We start from the raw sequence: 20,183 nt of genomic DNA on the forward strand, positions 1-20,183 counted from the left end.
ATTGAATCTTTTAATAATTTTGGTAAGCTACTATATTATAAATTTAATATTTATATAATATAAAAAATTGAAAAATTAATGTTATTGCACTCAAAGATAATTCTAAGCCTATTGTTTTAATATGCCCTACTATTACTATATTCATTAATATTCAGAATTGAAACCTCTATTAACTACTTAGTACTTACCAAGAAACTTTAAAATAATATTACATTTTTTGTGGAAAATTATTAAGTACTATCCTTAAATCAAATAAACACTATGTTTTAACCGAAATAATAAGATATATTAAAAATGTTATACATAAAAAAATTGCTATTAATGAAATTATATTTACATACTAATTATTACTTTTAATACATTTTTATTTAAAATTTTTCACAATAGCACATTTTATATTTACTGATGCAAGCTAGATGGTTTTATTATTATATAAATATTTACCATGATAAACTTATACAATAATTTTACTGGAATAAATACTTCAAATACTGAAGGAATTTTAACTCGTTCACTGTTCACTTGTACCAAGATTCATCCAAAATTTACTGAATTTTCTTTTGGCACAAAACTATAGAATTTTATTTACTGCTGATAGAATTGAAAAAAAAATATAGAAAAAAGCTGCATATTGTTTTAAAATTATATGAGAAAGAATATAATTTTAAAATGCCAAAATAACCAGATGTCCTAACTCCTAACAACAATTTGGATTGTTATCTAACATAAGTACACAATATGAATTTGAATTGCAAAAAGAAATTACTATATACAATTGTGATGAACAAATTACATAAATGTATAAATATAATTTATTAATATAATGTACAGCCGACAGCTGGTGAAAATTGTAACTGAAATTATCTTTTGTTTTTGTTAATCTAGTAATGTTTAAGAATAATAAAAATGTGGATAAACTCCATTAATAGTTATTATATTTTAACGTTTTCCATTAAAGCTGGTCAGTCTGAGTGGTGTTTTGACATTAGCTGCTGCTTGTTGTTGTATTTGATAAGCCAGGCCATGTATCTTAAAACCATAAAGTCTAGAAAACAGTAAATAAATTATTATTATTATTATACTTAAATTAACCAGAACACTATTGCTGAGTTACATAAACAATAACTAATAAATTCTATAATACATGCTTTATTTATAGTAGACCAAGCTGGAAATACATTTTAAACAATGAAGAGATAAAAAAGCACAACTTTTTATACAGATTTAATATTTTCTAAAAACAATTTTAACACTTAAACTATTCGTTTATATTAATTATTTATAAATTTAAACATTTCTGCAACTGAAAAATCACTTTGCTGTGTTAGTTTTAGCAAAATGCAATAAAGGCAGTTGTTCTTATAATAAAATGAAGCTCCTGGGAGCCACTACTAAGTCATTTTAAAATGAGATAAATCATATGAATTATTCATATCTTACATTAAAAATTGGATATTGGGTTATACTAAACTGAAAAGTGCATTCAGAAATCCAATGAAATTAATTGATGAATATTTGTAATTATACATTATAACACATTATAATACATTAAAACTTTAGTAGTTTAATTATAATATTTATGGTGTTTATACAAATGGTATAAGAAATATATTATCTATCACTTTGAAGATATAGTCTATCATCCCTACAAACATTTTTGAATAAAAATTAAATTATAGTTTTCACACATACCTAGGCACAAATTGATTGCTAGGCCTTGGCGGTCTGTATTCTGGATGTACCATAAACAACATATGTGGAAAACCTGTACCAAAATAAGCGCCATCAGTGTGATGATGACGAGATGATTTTGGTGTATACACATCCATACATTTAGGACAGTAAAGTTTAACCATTGCTTCTCCTGGAACATCTGATAAACCTGAACAAATATATTTTTAAATGTATTATAACAGTAAAACACTAATTATCCAAAAAAAAATTTAATTTTAATTGTCATTAAACAATTTTAAGAAAAAAACATATTAATATACATATAATATGGTGTTAAAATAATACATTGAATGTGCAATTGTTTAATTAAGAATTAAATATAAACATCCTAATCCAATTAATTCCAATTAATATAAAATATTTCAATCAAATTAAAATATGTATAAAAACTATTATACAACAGAATATGACTAGTTTGTATTCCTTGTATATAAGTCCAAATATTATTTGATAATTAATTAACTATATTTAATATTTTTACAGGTACCTATTTTTTATAAAACTAAAGAGATATACTTTAACTCGTAAATAATAATTATAGATAGATACTTAAGATCACATGTTTATTTAAACATTGAATTAACCACAACTCCAAAGATTATAGATCTCTTTTGATTAAAACACAGGATTATTTACACATTCATATTTAAAATAATATGGAGGTGTATAATATTTAAATTAATTAATATTTACCTATTGGGAGCATTGGTGAATTTTCACAATATACTCGTGGGCAGTGTCCAAAGTCACCAGTTTGATATTTCTCAATCATTTGAGCAATACCACGGTTTGTCAAAATGTAACGGGCATGTATCAAACCATATAACATCTCAGCAGCCTGTTCAATTAAGTCTGAATGATTTGGATTGTCATCCAAGTCATCATCTAAACATTAAACATTTATTTTAATTGAAATAAGAAGAAAAATATCGTATAATTTTTGATGACATAATATTTCAATATTAATGTTTAAACAATTTATTTTAAAACACATTATCGGCAACGTTTTTATGATTTTTAATGGTTATTAAAGAGCACTAAAATTATGAATTAATACTAAATATTGTGAAATTGTAACACAAAATAACAAAACCCAAACTAATTAAAAATTAACTATCTGTACTTATGCTAAGTTGTATAATGTATAAAAAAAAAGGTATTAATTAAATAATTTACCAAAATTTAATGAAAAAATTATGGGCCATTAAATGAAGGAACCATTAGTTATTGATTCATAACATTTTTAATGGTTGTCTATACAAACAGGCATCAATATTGAATATTATGTTTAGAATAATTTATTGTATTCAAATTCAAATAATAATATAGAATTGAATTATATCAAAGGGAGACATTTAAAAAAAAAAATATGAGTGGAGCAAAGAATGTAATGGTTTTGTAGTTTGTACTTTTAAGACAATCATCAAGTTTTGGATGAGAATAAATGCTAAATCTTATACTTTAAATATTACACTATTACTTCTACTAAAAAATAGGATCTAGTTGTTATTTTTTTTATTTTTGTTTAATTGTATTAATTATCTAGTTATTTAATAGAAGTATTTATATTCATTTATAAAAAAGATATTTGTGTAATTCAGATAATATATTAAATTAACAGATTTCCTATACATGTATATAATTAGACGTTATGTTAGAGATCAGATTTCAGACTATTGTGTAATATATGTGTTATATTAACTGAAAATTCCAAATATTAAAATATACAAACCAGGTTCAAGATCCAAAATCATATCCAAAGCTTGCCTATAATGAGGCACTTGTTCATTGAGTCCTGTCAAATTGAATTTGTCTTGAATGTAATCTTCATCGACCTAGTAGAAAATCACAATAAATATGGGTTTAAGGTATTATTTAAAAAAAAAAATATTTACCTCGCAGAAAAACTCATTTCCTCTTAGTCCACAGAACCATGAGATCCAAGAAACTTCTTCGGAACTGCTCATCCTCCTGTCATAAAATTTAATTTCAAATATACTACAAATATAAGCATACATATGAAATACCAAACTAGAATTTGTAATCAAAAAGACACAAGGTTTTATACCTTACAAGTATAAATGTAATACTAATAACGCATTTTAGGAAAGAACTAACATATTATAATACATCATTAAACGATAGGTTTCAAAAGAATTTACAACATGTAGGTATAAAATATATGATAAAGTTTAACAATATGACTTACCTTCTTTTACTTGGGCTAGCCACGCTTTTATGTTGGACACAATTTCTAAAATGTTTGATGGATATATTTTATAAAATATATATTAATTAAAGACTAATTTGACTAAGACCTATCGGTTGTTACTGCCTACTGAGTAATGGAAAATACCAAATGGAATAATGGAAATGTCAAATGGATAAGAAATTTGGTGTGGAAAAGAAATCACAGAATAGTAGTAAAGTGTACACCAATCGTATTCAGTGTGACCAAGTGCTTATTGATTTTATTTTATCTCGGTAAGCTGTTCGAGTATAATAGCTACACTGTTAATATGCACTTGTTCGTTATCAGCAGGAAGTTACGTATCATTCTATCAATTGAACCAAAATAAACATTCAACAAGTTGATTGTTGTCGTTAATCAAAAATTGTGTTGACATTCCTTTAATCCTTTCGTTTTTTACTTTTACTTTTCTAACATATTTCTAGATTTTATTATGAACATTTATTTACTTGCAACTGTATCTCATTGATGTTGTCATGGCAAACGGTGGATGGCGTGAATGCACAAATTGGCTAACAAGGTGTGGCGCGATCAGAGCTGATCATAAAGTCAATTGGCCAGAATCTACAATCGACGATTTAGCTCATACACTTAGGGATGGAGTAATTTTATGCAATCTTTTAAACATTCTGGAGCCAGGATGTCTTGCAACAAAAGATATAAATCAAAAACCACAAATGGCCCAAGTAACGATTTAGAAAAATCAATTTAATTAATTAATAAAATTGTACATACATACATCGCATTCATAAATTGATATTATGTTCGATAAAAGTTTTAAACTAATTAATTCACCATGTCTTGGTGTACATTTAATATAAATAGAGTACAAAATCCAAGAACCTTTGTGTTAGATTACCAATCAAATTTAAATTTAAATTTATCTTATTATTATTAAATTACAACATTATAGCTTATTGGTACTTATTTATATAATATACATTTTATAATTAAATAACTAATTTGCTAACAAATAAAAAGTATTCACTATTTTTGTATAGCTGTTACTTGTAATTAGTAATGCAGTTATGTTATATTAAATTATAATAGGAAGGTTAGGTTCATGGTAAAATAGACAGGATTAGTTTTGTTTCTCCTATCTATTTTACCTTACATTTATATAAAAATGTATCTATAAAAATTTTATTAATTGGACAACATTTTTTACCCCTAGACAAAATTCCAAAAAATATTATAATTGAATAAAAATAATATGATGCTTTGTAAATTGTAAATTAACTACATATTATCTGAAAACCAATTTAATTTACGTCTTATTCTTTAATTCTATGTATACACAGTATATGTCTCACTCTGAGACCAGCACAAAGCAAATATTATAACCGAAATGGGAAAAATAATGAAATATAACATTTAAATAAATTATTAATTTTATATAGTTATTTTAATTTTAAATATTTAATATTTATTTAATGAATTGCTATTTTGTTACTTTTGATCATTTTTCTAGTATATTGCTATTATTATTTTTATACCTTTATTGCTTATGAAAATTAGTACTTTGGTGATGTGAAATACAATAATGGTTAGTGTACATGTTTGGCATGATTGAAATTACTACAGTATAATATTTTAAATACTAATTTATTTCAAAATTTTTACTAAATTTTAACATTTCTTAATAATTTTTCATAAAATTATAAGGGATTTTGAGCAAAATTTGAGTCTTAAAACCATTTTTTTAAATGTATGTTGATACTTCTAGACCACTCCTAGTGATTCTAAGTAACTGAAACTTAGATTCATAAAGCTTATAAGTGGCAACCACATTACAACGTGATTTCTTTTTAGAAAAATTATTTAAATACTATTTTATTTGTTTTTAATTTTTATTTGTTTGTTTTTGCTTATTATTTTAAGAACTGTTAATATATTTTATAAATAAAAATATCCAAAATTTTCTATTTGGAATAGATGGAATGTATAACTTATATTCATTCTTCTAAGTTTATATTCTACTATTATATATAATACTATTTTAAATATTCACAATCTATAGTATTTTTTATTTATCATAATTATTGGACTCTAAAGCAAAAACTTTGATATAATATTATGTACCTATAACTAAATTACTATATAATTAATTTTTATCAGTAAATTAATTGTTTTAGTTCACACTGGTGACTGGTTTATTTTCGTAATTTATATTAAATCTATGTATTTTGCCTATTTATAAATATGCTTAAACAATATATTTTATTAAAAAAAAAATGCTCTTTATTTTTTATGATAAATAAGTTTACAAAGCTATTTGTATGTAGGTATTATTAATTTATTATTATTATTTTTATTTTTTTTAGTTCTTATGTTTAAGAAACATAAAAACATTTCTGCAAGTATGTCAAGAAGTTTTTGATGTTAAAGAGTATGATATATTTGATCCAATTATACTGTTTGAACTATCTGATTTTTTCAAAGTTATTCGTACTTTATCCATTCTATCACAAACCCAAAAATTGCAAAGACTGCATATACCGTGTGTATATCATTTAACAATATTATTATTTTATTTTTTATTTGTATTTAAACATTTCATTTTTTTTTTTTTTATGATCTTTGCTTGCAGTGGATTTGTTGTTACTAAACCAAGAACATTATCACAAGAAGACATATACAGAAACATAAATTCATTGTAATTTATATTATTTTATACATATTTTTAGTGATGGGTATTGTATAAAATATATTTTTTAATTGTATTATTTATTCAAAATAATAAGTTTTATATACCATTTATGGTAAAAAATTTATTTATTCAAAATGTTTTTTCGTTCATTTTACTGATACCCATTACAATAATTACAATTAACTAATAATGATTGTTATTTAAAATACATTTTAAAATTTAATTTTAGAGACCTTGTATCTTCAAGAAGTGCTTTATTAGATTCTTTTCATGAAAATGAATACACTAGTTATGATACTCATATTCGAAATGAAGAAATTTATCATGATTTATGTGCTATTGACATTCAATCATCACTATCTATATCAGAGGTAAATTATTAAACATTATTAGTTATAGAATTCTCATATGTTAAATTCCATCTGTATATTTTAGTAACTATTGAATAATAAAAAAATGTTTGATTAAATTAATTAATTATTAAAACTAAAATGAATACATTTTTAGACTTATTTAATATTTATAGACCATAGATTGTAGTATAATACAATTACAGTTTAAGTAAGTTAAATACTTTCAAAGAGGTAATTAAATCAGACCAGGCACATATTTTTGAGAACGGGAGATAGTACCAGATGAGAATTTATACCTACTTATACTTTATACTCTTTCGATTGTCAAAAATAAAATAATATTTTTAATATGACTTAAAATCTTTAACTGAATAAATATTTTTTATTTCATACTTTCAAAATAAATTTTCAATGTTTTCCGACAATTAAACAACTATCAAGAGTGAATAAATAATAACTATAAAGATAAATTTAAAACAGTAATATTTATTTATATTTATCATGTTTCAAATCTATACTTATTTTTCTAAAAAAAACCATTGTTCAGTATTCTATGTATTTACCTATTATTTGATGGGGCTACAATAGACATGCTAACAACAATTTTGCTATTCATTTTCTATAAAAAGCACTTTCACAAAAGCATTATGAATTTCCAAGAACCAAATTAATTAACTTACTATTACAAAACAAATTAATTTATGGCTTCTCAACTATTTTGATTTACAATTTATTATAGTAATTATATTATTACCTACCTATACATAATTGATTTTATTGATATTAGTTACTTTAGGTATATTTTCATTTATTATCTAGCTCGTAATTTGTTTTTTATTTATTAAATATAATTAATGGTATATATGTGATTTAACTAAGATTATTTATGTAATTTATGTGTAATTTATAGATAGGATAAATCGTTTGAAAAATGGTTAAAGGTTTAGGCATGTTCAAATAGTTACGATTGTGAAAATAGTTGAGAAAATATAAAAGGAAGTTATGGCAGAAGATGCTACAGTAAAAAATGTTTAAAATTTATTGAAACTTATGTAAAGATATTTGTAGTGAATATAAAGCCTATGAGTAATGAGAAGAGGGTATAGATAAAAATAAATATTTACAAAGTATAATTTGATTAATTGTGTCTCAATTTATACAAAGATTACAATTATAATTATATGGCAACTTATGATATGCAGGATGATATATATTTTTAACTAAACTTCACTTATTTTTATACTTTGATAATTATTATAGAATCCTGTAGTTCCACAACAAATAATTGAAAAACGAGATTATGTCATAAATGAATTGGTTGAAACTGAAAAAAATTATGTTGATGTATTACAAACACTGTTAAAATGCTTTATTAAACCATTAATAAAAATAATGAAAGAAGATGACTTTTGTACAATATTTCAAGGAATAAAAGTAAGCTTTAAATAAAACCTGAACAAATATTTTAAATATTTTATTTAATATAATTATAATTTATTCAGGAACTTCATGAAATACACAAGGATTTTCATTTAGATTTAATAAAAGCTTGTTCACAGTATAGCTCCTTAAGGCTATCTGATGTCTTTCTTAATTGGAAAGATAAGTTTCTAGTTTATGCAGATTATTGTGCAAATCTTACCACAGCTCAAGATCGAATACAAGACATTTGCAACCAAAATGAACATATTAATAGAGAAGTTAATGTATGGTTAAATATTTAAATATATTATAATAATTCATATTTAATAGTATTTATATACTTATTTTCTTGTTTACTTCTCTGCTTTTAATAAAACTCATTATTATTTTGTATTTTACTTTCTTAACTATATTTTATCTAATTTTTCTAAGCTATATATTATATTGTTAAGGTTTTAAGTAAACACTACATTTACATACTACATTTTTCTAATTAATTACTAGTTATTTAATATTTTTAATGTAGCAAAATAAATTTATATTTAAATTTATATGTTTTCAGCGATGCCAAGAAGAAGCTAATAATGGAAAATTTAAATTACGAGACATCTTATCTGTACCAATGCAAAGGATACTTAAATACCATTTATTATTAGATAAACTAATACATGATACTCCACAGGTTAATAATAACAATTTATATATTTTAGAAAAAAATATATATTAACATTTATATGATTAAAAATTAGACACACAAAGATCTTCCGGGATTAGAATGGGCAAAAGAGTGTATGGTAGACATAGCTCAATATATAAATGAAGTAAAGAGAGATAGTGATACTTTGCAAATTATGAATGATGTTCAGGTAATAATTATTTACATTCATTAATTCATTATTATTAACATTATATAATGAAATAAAATATATTGTAATTTTTAATTATTATAAATTTATACTTTTTTAGAAAAGTATTGTTGATTGGGATATTGTTGGAATGACAGAACTGAAAAACTATGGTCACTTAATTACTGACGGTGAACTAAAAATAAAAGCTCATAATGATCAAAAATTAAAACCAAGGTAATATAACTGATTTGAAATGCATATTTTAATTTAATCTTGGTTTGATATAATTGTATATTCTGTATGTTTGTAAATGTTTGATTTTTAATTATATTCATTGCTTGTATTTAGATATTTTATTATTTTAATTTTTGTAGATATGTCTTCATTTTTGACCAAATTGTGTTGATGTGCAAATCAATTAGAGTAAGTTAAATTGGTATCTGTATATTATTTTTGATTAAATTAAATTATGCACTTATATTGATTAATATTTATTAATGCATAAATCATTTTTTTTCTTACAAAATTACCAAACTATAAAACTTAAAAAAATATAAAATTAGTTATTTAATTGATACATTTTTACTGCAAATGGTCATTTTTTGTCCCAAATATACTCATCTATTATTTAATTTAAAAATCAAATTAATAAAACAATAATACATTTTGGAAAAACAAATCTAAATTTCTCATGATGTTCACTTGAGAACAATTTCCTCACTTACTTAATTTTTAATTATCCCTAAGCTTGATTTTAAGATTTTATTATTTCAGAAATTTGAGATATATAAATAAACGATAAATGTGGGAAATTCTTAGTAGAATAAAGTTTGGATGTTTTTAATAAAGTAAATTTTATTTTGATATTTAGTTCATTGGTTTCCAGAGTGATCAATATTCTTTTAAGCAATCACTTCTTATATCACAATATCGTCTTGAAGATAATACTAGTCGCAAATTCTTATACAGAGAAAATAGATGGTCCCATCAGTTTCACATGATCCACAAGTCAGAAAGCACTGTATATACATTTTATGCAAGATCTGAAGAACAAAAAATGAAATGGATGAAGGCTATTCAAAATGCCATGTAAGAAAATTATAACAACATAACTCATAAATATGATTTAGTATATTCCAAGTTTACAAAATTTAATCTTAAGTGATACCATTTTTTTATAAAAATAAAAACTTTTTTTAAGGGATAACATTGAACCATCAGTATGCAATTCAACAAGTCACAAATTTGTAATGCAAACATTTGACATACCAACTGTATGTTATCATTGTTCAAAATACTTAAAAGGCTGTATATTTCAGGTAAACATTTATTTTATTTTATTGGTTTTGTTGATACATATCTGAAGGATATTTTATTTTTATAGGGTTACAAATGTGAAGAATGTTTTATCAGTGTTCATAAATCATGCATACCAGAATCAGGGAGGTGTGGTTTAATTAGTCCACAATCGACTACCACTCAAAATACAATGTTTTCTAATCGATTTCCAGCAGATAATACTAGTTTTAATCAACGACACAGAGTATGTATCTATAATATTGTTTTTAATTTATAATTTCTTTTTTTCTATAATTAATGAAAAACGTTTTTTTCAAGTTTTGTGTTGAATCACCAAATATAATTATGCTTATTATTTATTAAGGTAATCTACAAACATAATATGTTTAATATTTTAGTCATTGGACTAATTTCAAATATTATGATTATTATTTATTTTTGAAAATTGTCTTTAAAATCGTTATAATGATTTAAAGCTCAAGTAATACAATAAAATCACAAGAATTTGAAAATATGGTCTTTAAGAATATTTAAAAATTACAAAAATAAAATATTTAATAACTACGATATCGTTGAATAAAAAAAAAATTGAACATGCTTGGTGCATCACTGCATATACTAGTATACTGATGGGAATTATCAAATCATTAAATTATTTTAAAAATCAATTATATTGACACCCATTATAATATTGGATTTTACAGGGACATTATATTGACCGAGGACTAAGCCTCATCCACCAAATTGTAGATTTATGCCTATTATACCAAAGCACCCATTAAGTTTTTTTAAACTTGACGCTTTTAATCAAATTAATATAAATGAATTATTTAAAAATGATCTTTAGTATTTATAATTAGTATTAGACAGTAGATACTAAAGTTTCCTAAATCTACAAAATTGTATGTCTTATATATAAGTATAGATTAACTATAAAATATTTATTAGTTATTACTAATAAGTAAAATCTAATGATTAACATCAACATTATGTAATATATGATTTATAGTATGTTGTACTGTGTAATAAAATTCAAAATATTTAGGTTTACAATTAAATAAAATGTATGAAAACAAATTTACTTTATAATCAAAATACAATATTTCAGTACTTCACATTAATATATTATGATTTGATTATTTATATAAACTTCATAAACCAGTTCAAGCAATGTTAAATGTTAATTTTAATTCATATGAATACAGTGGTGGCGTGAACTTTTTCTTCTTATGAAGCACCTTAAATAAGTATCCAGCCATCAATTTTTTTTCACGTTTTAAACGATTCCTCAATATTATTACGTAGGATACCCAATAAATTAATAATACTGCAGTTATAAGTAACTAGTTTATTTTATTTTATTTCCATTGAAATTATTATAATAAAATAAAAAAACAAATTTATTGTAAATATATATATATATTATTTCTATTTACAAAAATATAATAATTAAAAAAAATAATTACTTCTTATTTTAGTCACCAGATTGGACAAGGAATTGGTCGGATAATGATACTTTAACAGAACATTTGTGGTGAGTTTAATAAAATATTAACTAAAAACTAAAAAACTGAGTAACATAAATTAGCAACCTGAAACTATACACTGATAAGCCTTAAGATTTTATTTAAATGTTCAATAAAAATTTTTTTTTTTTTAATATTATAGTACAAAAATCAAAAGTAAAATTTGCAATTGAATATGATGATAACTATAAAACAAATACCAATAAAGTATTATAAATAAATATTATGCTTTTATAACAAAAATCTATTAGGATATTTTAAATACTTTTTAGTTAGTTTAAGATTTTAGTTCTCTATGTTCAAAACTATGTCTTTTAATAAAAACAACTAGTAGAATATACTGATCATTAAAAAAATATATTCAAGTCATTTAAACATTTTTTTCCCATCTTGCATAACCAGAGTCCAAATTTTACACTTTTGTTATTTTTACTCTGATTGAATTCAGTTACATACATAAATACATTTCATAGAAAATACTCATGCTTTTATCATATGCATATCTTTACTAAAAATACTAAAAAATCAGCTGATTTCAATCCTTTAAAATGTCCAGTTGATTCACTCAATACTCTTATCGTAGAATATCACAGTTGTGAAAGTAAAAAATCATAATTCATGAATTATACATTACAGAAAAACAAATTAAACCTGGAACCTTAAAATGTTTTAATATTAATTAAATTAACTTTAATGGTGTTTTACAAACATTGGGATTATTAATTATATTTAAAAGTGTACGACAAAATTGTGTGCCATATTATTAATGATAAAAACTAAATTTAATGAATTATAAATAAATATATTATTTAGGTTTGTTGGAGAAATGGATAGAGATCGAGCAACAAATTTATTGGAAAGTGAATCTGGTGGTACCTATTTAGTACGAATACGACCTCAAGGACCTACTAGACCAGTAGAAACTGTTTATGCATTAAGTTTAAAGTATACTATTTTTACTATTATTCATCAAAATTAAAAATATATTTAATATAATACATGTAATAATATTTAGATCCAATAACCAAGTAAAGCATATGAAAATATGTGAAAGATTAGAAGATGGAATAAGCAGTTTTTATTTATCAGAAAAACGGTTCTTTCCCAATCTTGTTGAATTAGTTAATTTTTATGAACGTAATAGTTTGAGTGAAAATTTTACTGGGTATGTAAATTTAACTATAAAAATAATGTATTTTTAATTATTCTATTTAACTATTAATTTTACAGATTGGACATAAAATTGAAATGGCCGTTTTGTCGAATACTTGCAATAGCGAAGTATAATTTTTCTCCCACTGAATCAAACCAGTTACCATTAAAAGAAGGATGTACATTAAAAATTTTGAGCAAAGAAGGGGATCAAAAAGGATGGTGGAAAGGACAAATAGGAGACAAAGTAATTTACTTTATTATACTACATTTTCAATGATTATAAAAAATTTAAAAAATATATTTCAATACTTATTTTCAGATTGGTTTTTTTCCAAAAGTGTATGTACAAGAACACTCACAATATACATTAAAAATATCAAACCAAATTAGAATTTGATTGTTTGAGATGCAACAAAATGATTAATTCTTTTACAACCAGAATTAGAAAATAAGTTATAAGGCTCAGGACCAAACGTAATCATCTGCAATATTTCACTGAAAAAAAGTTCATAATATATTAATTATATTTTACAAATAATCAATGTCATACATGGTTGTTTATTTTATTTGTAGTAAGTCTCGAAAATAACATATCATACATTTTAATAATTTCAAGTAAATTTAATAAATTTAAAATTCATCATTGATACTTAAGTTTATTAAGTTGATGATGAATAATATTTTATTTTACGTGCTATAGCCTATAAGATTAATACATATTTAATTAAATATTTATTATTTTGTAAAAATAAAGTATATACTAAAATTGTGCCCATAATTTGAAATATTTCAACTTGCCAAACATTTATATATATTTTTTTTAGTTTTTTAGTCATACCTACTGTAAAAAAAACCATGTCATTATTTTTTATTAAGAATTTTATAACTTTTATATAGTATACTTTTGTTGAGAAATTTCAATATTAATGATTCTAAATGGTATATAAATAATAAATATGGTTAAATACATAAAAAGTATTTTAAATTAATTTTACTCATTATATATTTACTTTTAAAACTATCAAAGCCTGTAGTAATCAATATTTATAATGTTTATATTTTTAGCTTTTATAGCCTAGCCCTATTTGTGTTTTATGTTAATAATAATTGTTCAAGTTTATGATACATTCAAATATTTAAATATATAGTAAAAATAATGTATCCCTCCTAGTTTCTCTATTTAGAGAAATTTTTTTATACATAGTGATTAAATATAGATGAAATATGTTAAAATGTATAAACTATATTATGTTTTAAGTTACTTTAATATTTTTAAATATTTATATTTTGGCCAGTGGCTTTTAATTCAATAAATTAATATAATACAATTAATAAAATATAGACAAATAAATAACGGATTATAATTTATCATCATTCATCGCTGATTTATGATTATATTACCTCTTAGTTTTGGCATCCAAATGTTTTTTTAAGTTTTTAAACTCTGCCTCAATACATTTTACGACATGAATTTTTTCGAGTGGTAAAAATGGAACATAATAATCAATAATATGGGAATCTATTATTTCACTTTTCATCAACCCTCCTATTAAAATAAATAAATAAATACAATTAATCATCAAAAAATATATCTATAAAATTATCTAAAAAAGGAGGAAAGTATTTATCTATTTTGCAGTACAGTATGTATCAAGTATAATTTGTCATTGAGGCGTAAGTCTCTGTAATGAATGTATTAAATTTGAATTCAATAATAAATAGATTTATTGTATTTATAATATATTTATTATACTCGATAATTTTTGTATCAAACAAAAATTATTATTATTATTATTATTATTATTCATTATTTCAAAATCTATTAACATTTTTGAAAATATTTTTTTTTACAATTAAAAATTAAAAATTAAAATAAAACAATATTTTTAAGTTGTTTACTTTTTTGAATATCAACATACATTTTTAATGTCATTTTCTTAAACATAATATTTTCTGGGGTATTTTGATACATAAAAATTGTGTTACAGTAAACCTTTTAACAATGGACACTCTTGGTCACTGAAATTTAGAATAAGATCGCATCCCATGCCTTATGTACACTTTGAAAAATAATTGTACGTTCATAAATATAAGTAGGTATAGAAAAATAACATAAGAAATTGAAGCATAGTACATGTTTTAAGAAGCTAAGATCCTCATAAAATTGTTTCTACCAATAGGCTATAATTTAGGCTCCTCACATAGAACGCATTCCGGGCCCTAAATGTTCCAGTCCACCACTATATTGGAACACCAAAAATCCATATATTTATTTTAATTGAAATTTTAAATTTGAATTCATCTAAATTTTATTGAGTTTTAACTATCATAAATGATGGTTAATTTAAGTTTTACCTTCTTCATTGAAAACAGATTTTTGTAAAATAGTATCAAAATCTTGAATTTTCATGGACTCTCTGGAAATTCCGTTATTCCAAAGATCTAAGTATTTAGTCACAATTGCATCAGCGCCTGCATTAGTTAAAAATATAAAAATTGAATTCCTGTAATATTAATAAAATAAAGCAATTAATCACTGTCTCAAGTTTATAATGTATCTACTAATTTTTTTTTTTTTTTAGCTAATTTAAATCATATAACAAATTTTAAATTTAATCATAAGTATTATGCTTTTTTTAGGTATGTAACATTTTGAATTAATTTTTTTAAAAATTAAGAAAAAAAAATTTGGCAATGAATTATTTAACTATATTTTTTACTACTGCTGTACAATTTTCTCCAATATCTTAATTTTTTTTGAGTTTATAAATAGTATTAGACCATATACAACAATTAATTACCTAGAATCAACTGACATATCATTGTTTTCAAGAATAGGTATTAAAATGTCTAATATACCCATAGGTATATAATGTATTTCATCAAAAACAAATACATTTGTACCACATGATTTTATTGCGGATTTCACATCATTATAAAGTTTTTCCTAAAATAATAAAAAATATTAATTATACATTTGAGTATAATATAAGAATGAAATAATACAAGTTCATCAAAATATGATCTTTTGATGTTCATAAAAATGTAGGTGGCTACTTATTACCTTATAAACATTAAACTTTGATTGGTAAACAAAATCAGATCGTCCATGAACAATATGATATCGTAATTCTTTTACTTTATCCGAATTGAACATATGATTAACAATTATCTCTGATAAAAAATTTTTACCAGAACCTGTCCTACCTTGAAAACACATTACTAATGGTTTTTTGTTACTTTTGCTACGATATAAATTACCTGCCAAAGCAGATAATACAATTTTTGTTGCAATATGTTGCCCAAAAAAACTTTTTTCCATGGCACGTTCTAATTCTGTAAAAGGAATAATATAAAATTATAGTATAAAAACAAATTTATAAACTAAATAAATGTAATATAATATAATGGGATGAAATATTAGTATTTTAAAGCAAAAAAATAGGTTTATCAATTCCATGAAAATATTAAAAGAGAAAAAAAATGCTAATAATTGTAATATTTATGTATTAATTGAATTATAATTATAATTCCAAGTTAGAAACCTGAACTAAAACAACAGTATGGATCTTGGAATGCAGTGAATTCAAAATTGATAACTGATCAAACATTTTAATACCTATAAAGTTTATTCATAATTAAACTTTCTTTAAAATTAATTAACTAATTTTGGAGTTAAATAAGTTATTAAGATATATAGAAAATATTCATAATACACAAAAATCTTATTTGATATAAGAAAGAAATTAAAATATGTATAGGTAGTTACTTATTTTTAGTTGTAAAATAAACAAAATATTATGTTTAAATTAACCTTACCTTTAATATCAAATGTATTAGGACATCCACCATAAAAATAATATAAGTTGGGAATTGTAGGACGAAAGTTTGATTTAGTTATAAAGTATCCTGACACAAAAGCTCCTACAGCTAAAGCTCCTGTAATTGGATCTATAAATCCATATACAGTTGTAGATTTTAAAAATAATAAACAGCTTAAGACACATAAAGAAAAATATTTGCCATATAACATAGTGCACCAAATTTATTTTAAATTATCTATATGTAAAATACGTGTTGACTGTTGAAAAATAAACTAAATAATTTTAAAAAACATAATTGATTGGTGTAAAGTAAATAACTAGTGCAACTAGTATCAACTCAAAACATAAAAAATTACGGTGAATTACGGTAGATAATTAATAATTATTATAATAAATATTTCTGTACTAGATAAAAGGTTGTACAAAAAAAATAGTTCATTAGACATTTGTTCAAATTTGATATTGTATTAATAATAACAACTTCTATTATCTATATTAATATTGATAATGATAAACAATAAATTTAAAATTTTCACCGACTACTATGAAGTTAGCAGCGAAAATAAAACACAAATAATATAATATTATAAAAATGAGTAGCTAAATATAATATTATTTTTAGCAATATTTAGTAAATTTTTTTGGCACAATTTTTTATAATAAACTAAATACCAAGATAACAAAATTAATAATTATTATTTTTGATATAAAAAATCGTAAAATTCGTTTATTAGTACTAGAGACTTAATAATATAAAGGTAATTTATATAAATAATAATAATAATAATAATAATAGTGTTTGAAAAAATAAACGGATCCGCGAAATCCTATAATGTCGGCTGATTAGAATTGTTGACGAACACGGTGGTAGTCGTTGGCTAGTAATAAACGACACCGTGGGCTCGTTGTCCGGCTGATCTGCGACGGCGATGGCGATTTGGTAATAGACGTAAGTAATACGTCATATTGCGGTGATCAACGATGTGGTGATGCTTGATGAGACGGCATGCGGATCAGGTGACAGCACCATCCAGAGGAGCGGTGCGGATGGTGATCACAACGTGGAAGAGCCGGACGCAACGAAAAAGGTAAAACGTGTTTCCCGCTGTCGGCCGTGGCATGGAAACACGTCAAACGCGCCGTGTTGCGCGCTTGTTGCGTCCGCGCAGAATAGCGGCGACGGCGAAGAAGATCGGGCCTTTAGGCGGGTAATGCATATGACAGGACGAGGGGGGGGATACGAGAAGGCGGGTAAGTCACCTGTGCACATTTCACCAGATCACTTGCGTGCGCAAAAGGGTACGCAGTCGTCGCGAGCTCGCGGGTCTCCGTGACGCGGTCAACCCTCTGACGGTGGTTAGGGCGCTCGGACGCACAGGTCGCGCGAGCCGTCCAGGCCCAGGCGGTCGGGCCTCTTACGCAGTTACGGTAGACACGTCGCGAACCCAAGCAGACGCGTCCGCGGCAATCGTTTGCCCGCAAAACCGATCGGAAGGATTGTGCGCAGGTGAACTTTTAACACCGAATTCGCGTATCCCCCCCCAATCGTCCAAGTTGATTGTGTCGTCCTATCATATGCTTTTTTGTTTATAATTTATTGTTTATGTACCAATATAACTGTTTTCCATATATCTATATTGTTTTTTTATTTAAATAATATTTTATTCCCTAATTTTCAAGTCGTGCTTAGCTACTGTATTTACAATTTCTAAGAAATTTTATCTGAAATTCTAATCTACGCTGGAAATTACTGTTTCTATTGTCTTGTTGTAAACCATGTCTAAGACACATTTTATCATCATATTTTAACTACTTGTTTATGATGACATAGGTGTATACGATATCCAGAAGACGGAAAGCACTTTGCATCGTAATATACATTTTAAGTGAGTTAAATCCTAATATTTCTCAGCCACAAACAATTATAATATTCAGGAAATCTTGTAAATAAAATTAAAAAAAATGATACTTTTAACATGAAAATACTACATACAACAGTAGTTTCTATGTTTTCACTCTTTTTGAAAAAAAAAAGCATGATAATTCACTATTTTGAAATAAACAATACCGATGATTTAACACACATATTTCTGAATGACAAAAATTGTGAAAACAGTAGTTCAGTTTAAAGTGGGCATAAAGTTGATTTTAACATCTGATTGTATTTTTATGTCTCATATGTGATATCACGTATTAACTACTACAATATGAATTCCAATAGATGTTAAAAAAATAATGTTAATTATTATATTCTCCGAGATGTCACAGAGTGATTTCTATGTGATTTAAATTTGTAATAACATATTATTAAAATAAATATTCGACTACAATGAATATTATTGTATGCAAAGTCGTACTGGGAAGAAAAATGAGATAATCGCATCATCATAATCTAAAAATAAAAATTATAAAAACCACAATTGATTATTAATTAGAAAGCTCATTGGGATAACCATCAAGAAATCACAAAATTTGATTTAAACGCAGAAAACCCGACACTACGCCAGTGCTATGCTCGGTCCGTCTAAATCGTTTGATAATAATATTGTCTATGAGATCGGTTCGTTTAATTTTATTAGTATTTTCCACGAGCTTGGAGCTTGGTTATAAGTGTAATACAGTTTTGTATCTACGTCTTCTGTTATATTCACTACGAACTTCCAAGTTTTCAAGTTAATTGTTGTACTAGTGACAAGTGTCAAATAAGATGGACAACAGGTAATTATTATTACTACCTATTTATATATGTTGAAACTTGCAACTTGTAAGCCATTTTACTTTTTCATTGGTAACCTATTACATACTTAATTGAACTTGATACCGAAAAAAAATTCTTTAAATTTATTCTAAATGTTAAACTATTGTAGCTGTGGCTATACAGTATATTAAAATATTTGTTGAAAATCCGATGAAAAAAAAATATTACTTTAAGAGATATTAAGAAATATAGAATTGTAATTTCCTATCTGGTATGTGTAAAAGTTCCTAGCTTCACACAATAACGATTTACCAAACTAAAAATTTTATTTTTGAAATTTAATTTACGTCTAACTGTGATTTTATGTGTTGAAGACGATGCAAGTATCAAATTTCAATATGATGTTTAGTTTTTTTAATATAA

General features: G+C 24.1%; 3 protein-coding genes across 4 annotated transcripts; 1 reads left to right on the plus strand and 2 right to left on the minus strand.

Moving 5' to 3' along the window:
* Nucleotides 1-642: 642 nt before the first annotated feature.
* On the minus strand, nucleotides 643-4,132 carry LOC113555250 (casein kinase II subunit beta). Its single transcript, XM_026959652.1, has 6 exons — nucleotides 3,944-4,132; nucleotides 3,630-3,705; nucleotides 3,467-3,569; nucleotides 2,428-2,619; nucleotides 1,693-1,882; nucleotides 643-1,045 (listed from the first exon to the last, which is right to left on the minus strand). Exons 2-6 carry the CDS (start codon nucleotides 3,699-3,701, stop codon nucleotides 940-942), a joined length of 663 nt encoding a protein of 220 aa, XP_026815453.1. The 5' UTR covers nucleotides 3,702-3,705; nucleotides 3,944-4,132; the 3' UTR covers nucleotides 643-939.
* Nucleotides 4,133-4,314: 182 nt separating this feature from the next.
* Nucleotides 4,315-13,700, plus strand: LOC113555248 (protein vav). Of its 2 annotated transcripts, none has more exons than XM_026959648.1 (18): nucleotides 4,315-4,671; nucleotides 6,310-6,485; nucleotides 6,576-6,641; nucleotides 6,865-7,006; nucleotides 8,249-8,422; nucleotides 8,491-8,694; nucleotides 8,973-9,092; nucleotides 9,160-9,276; nucleotides 9,377-9,492; nucleotides 9,633-9,681; nucleotides 10,130-10,347; nucleotides 10,460-10,577; nucleotides 10,643-10,801; nucleotides 12,036-12,091; nucleotides 12,897-13,028; nucleotides 13,099-13,248; nucleotides 13,314-13,482; nucleotides 13,558-13,700. In XM_026959648.1, exons 1-18 carry the CDS (start codon nucleotides 4,462-4,464, stop codon nucleotides 13,633-13,635), a joined length of 2,454 nt encoding a protein of 817 aa, XP_026815449.1. In that variant the 5' UTR covers nucleotides 4,315-4,461; the 3' UTR covers nucleotides 13,636-13,700. The 2 variants fall into 2 exon arrangements, with proteins under 2 accessions (XP_026815449.1, XP_026815450.1); XM_026959649.1 differs by having other exon boundaries at nucleotides 10,145-10,347.
* On the minus strand, nucleotides 13,516-17,468 carry LOC113555249 (torsin-1A-like). The gene is made up of 6 exons (XM_026959651.1): nucleotides 17,058-17,468; nucleotides 16,303-16,574; nucleotides 16,040-16,185; nucleotides 15,594-15,742; nucleotides 14,640-14,784; nucleotides 13,516-13,733 (listed from the first exon to the last, which is right to left on the minus strand). Exons 1-6 carry the CDS (start codon nucleotides 17,269-17,271, stop codon nucleotides 13,625-13,627), a joined length of 1,035 nt encoding a protein of 344 aa, XP_026815452.1. The 5' UTR covers nucleotides 17,272-17,468; the 3' UTR covers nucleotides 13,516-13,624.
* Nucleotides 17,469-20,183: the final 2,715 nt, after the last annotated feature.

Source organism: Rhopalosiphum maidis, chromosome 2, assembly GCF_003676215.2.
Source record: "Rhopalosiphum maidis isolate BTI-1 chromosome 2, ASM367621v3, whole genome shotgun sequence".
Classification (NCBI taxonomy): domain Eukaryota; kingdom Metazoa; phylum Arthropoda; class Insecta; order Hemiptera; family Aphididae; genus Rhopalosiphum; species Rhopalosiphum maidis.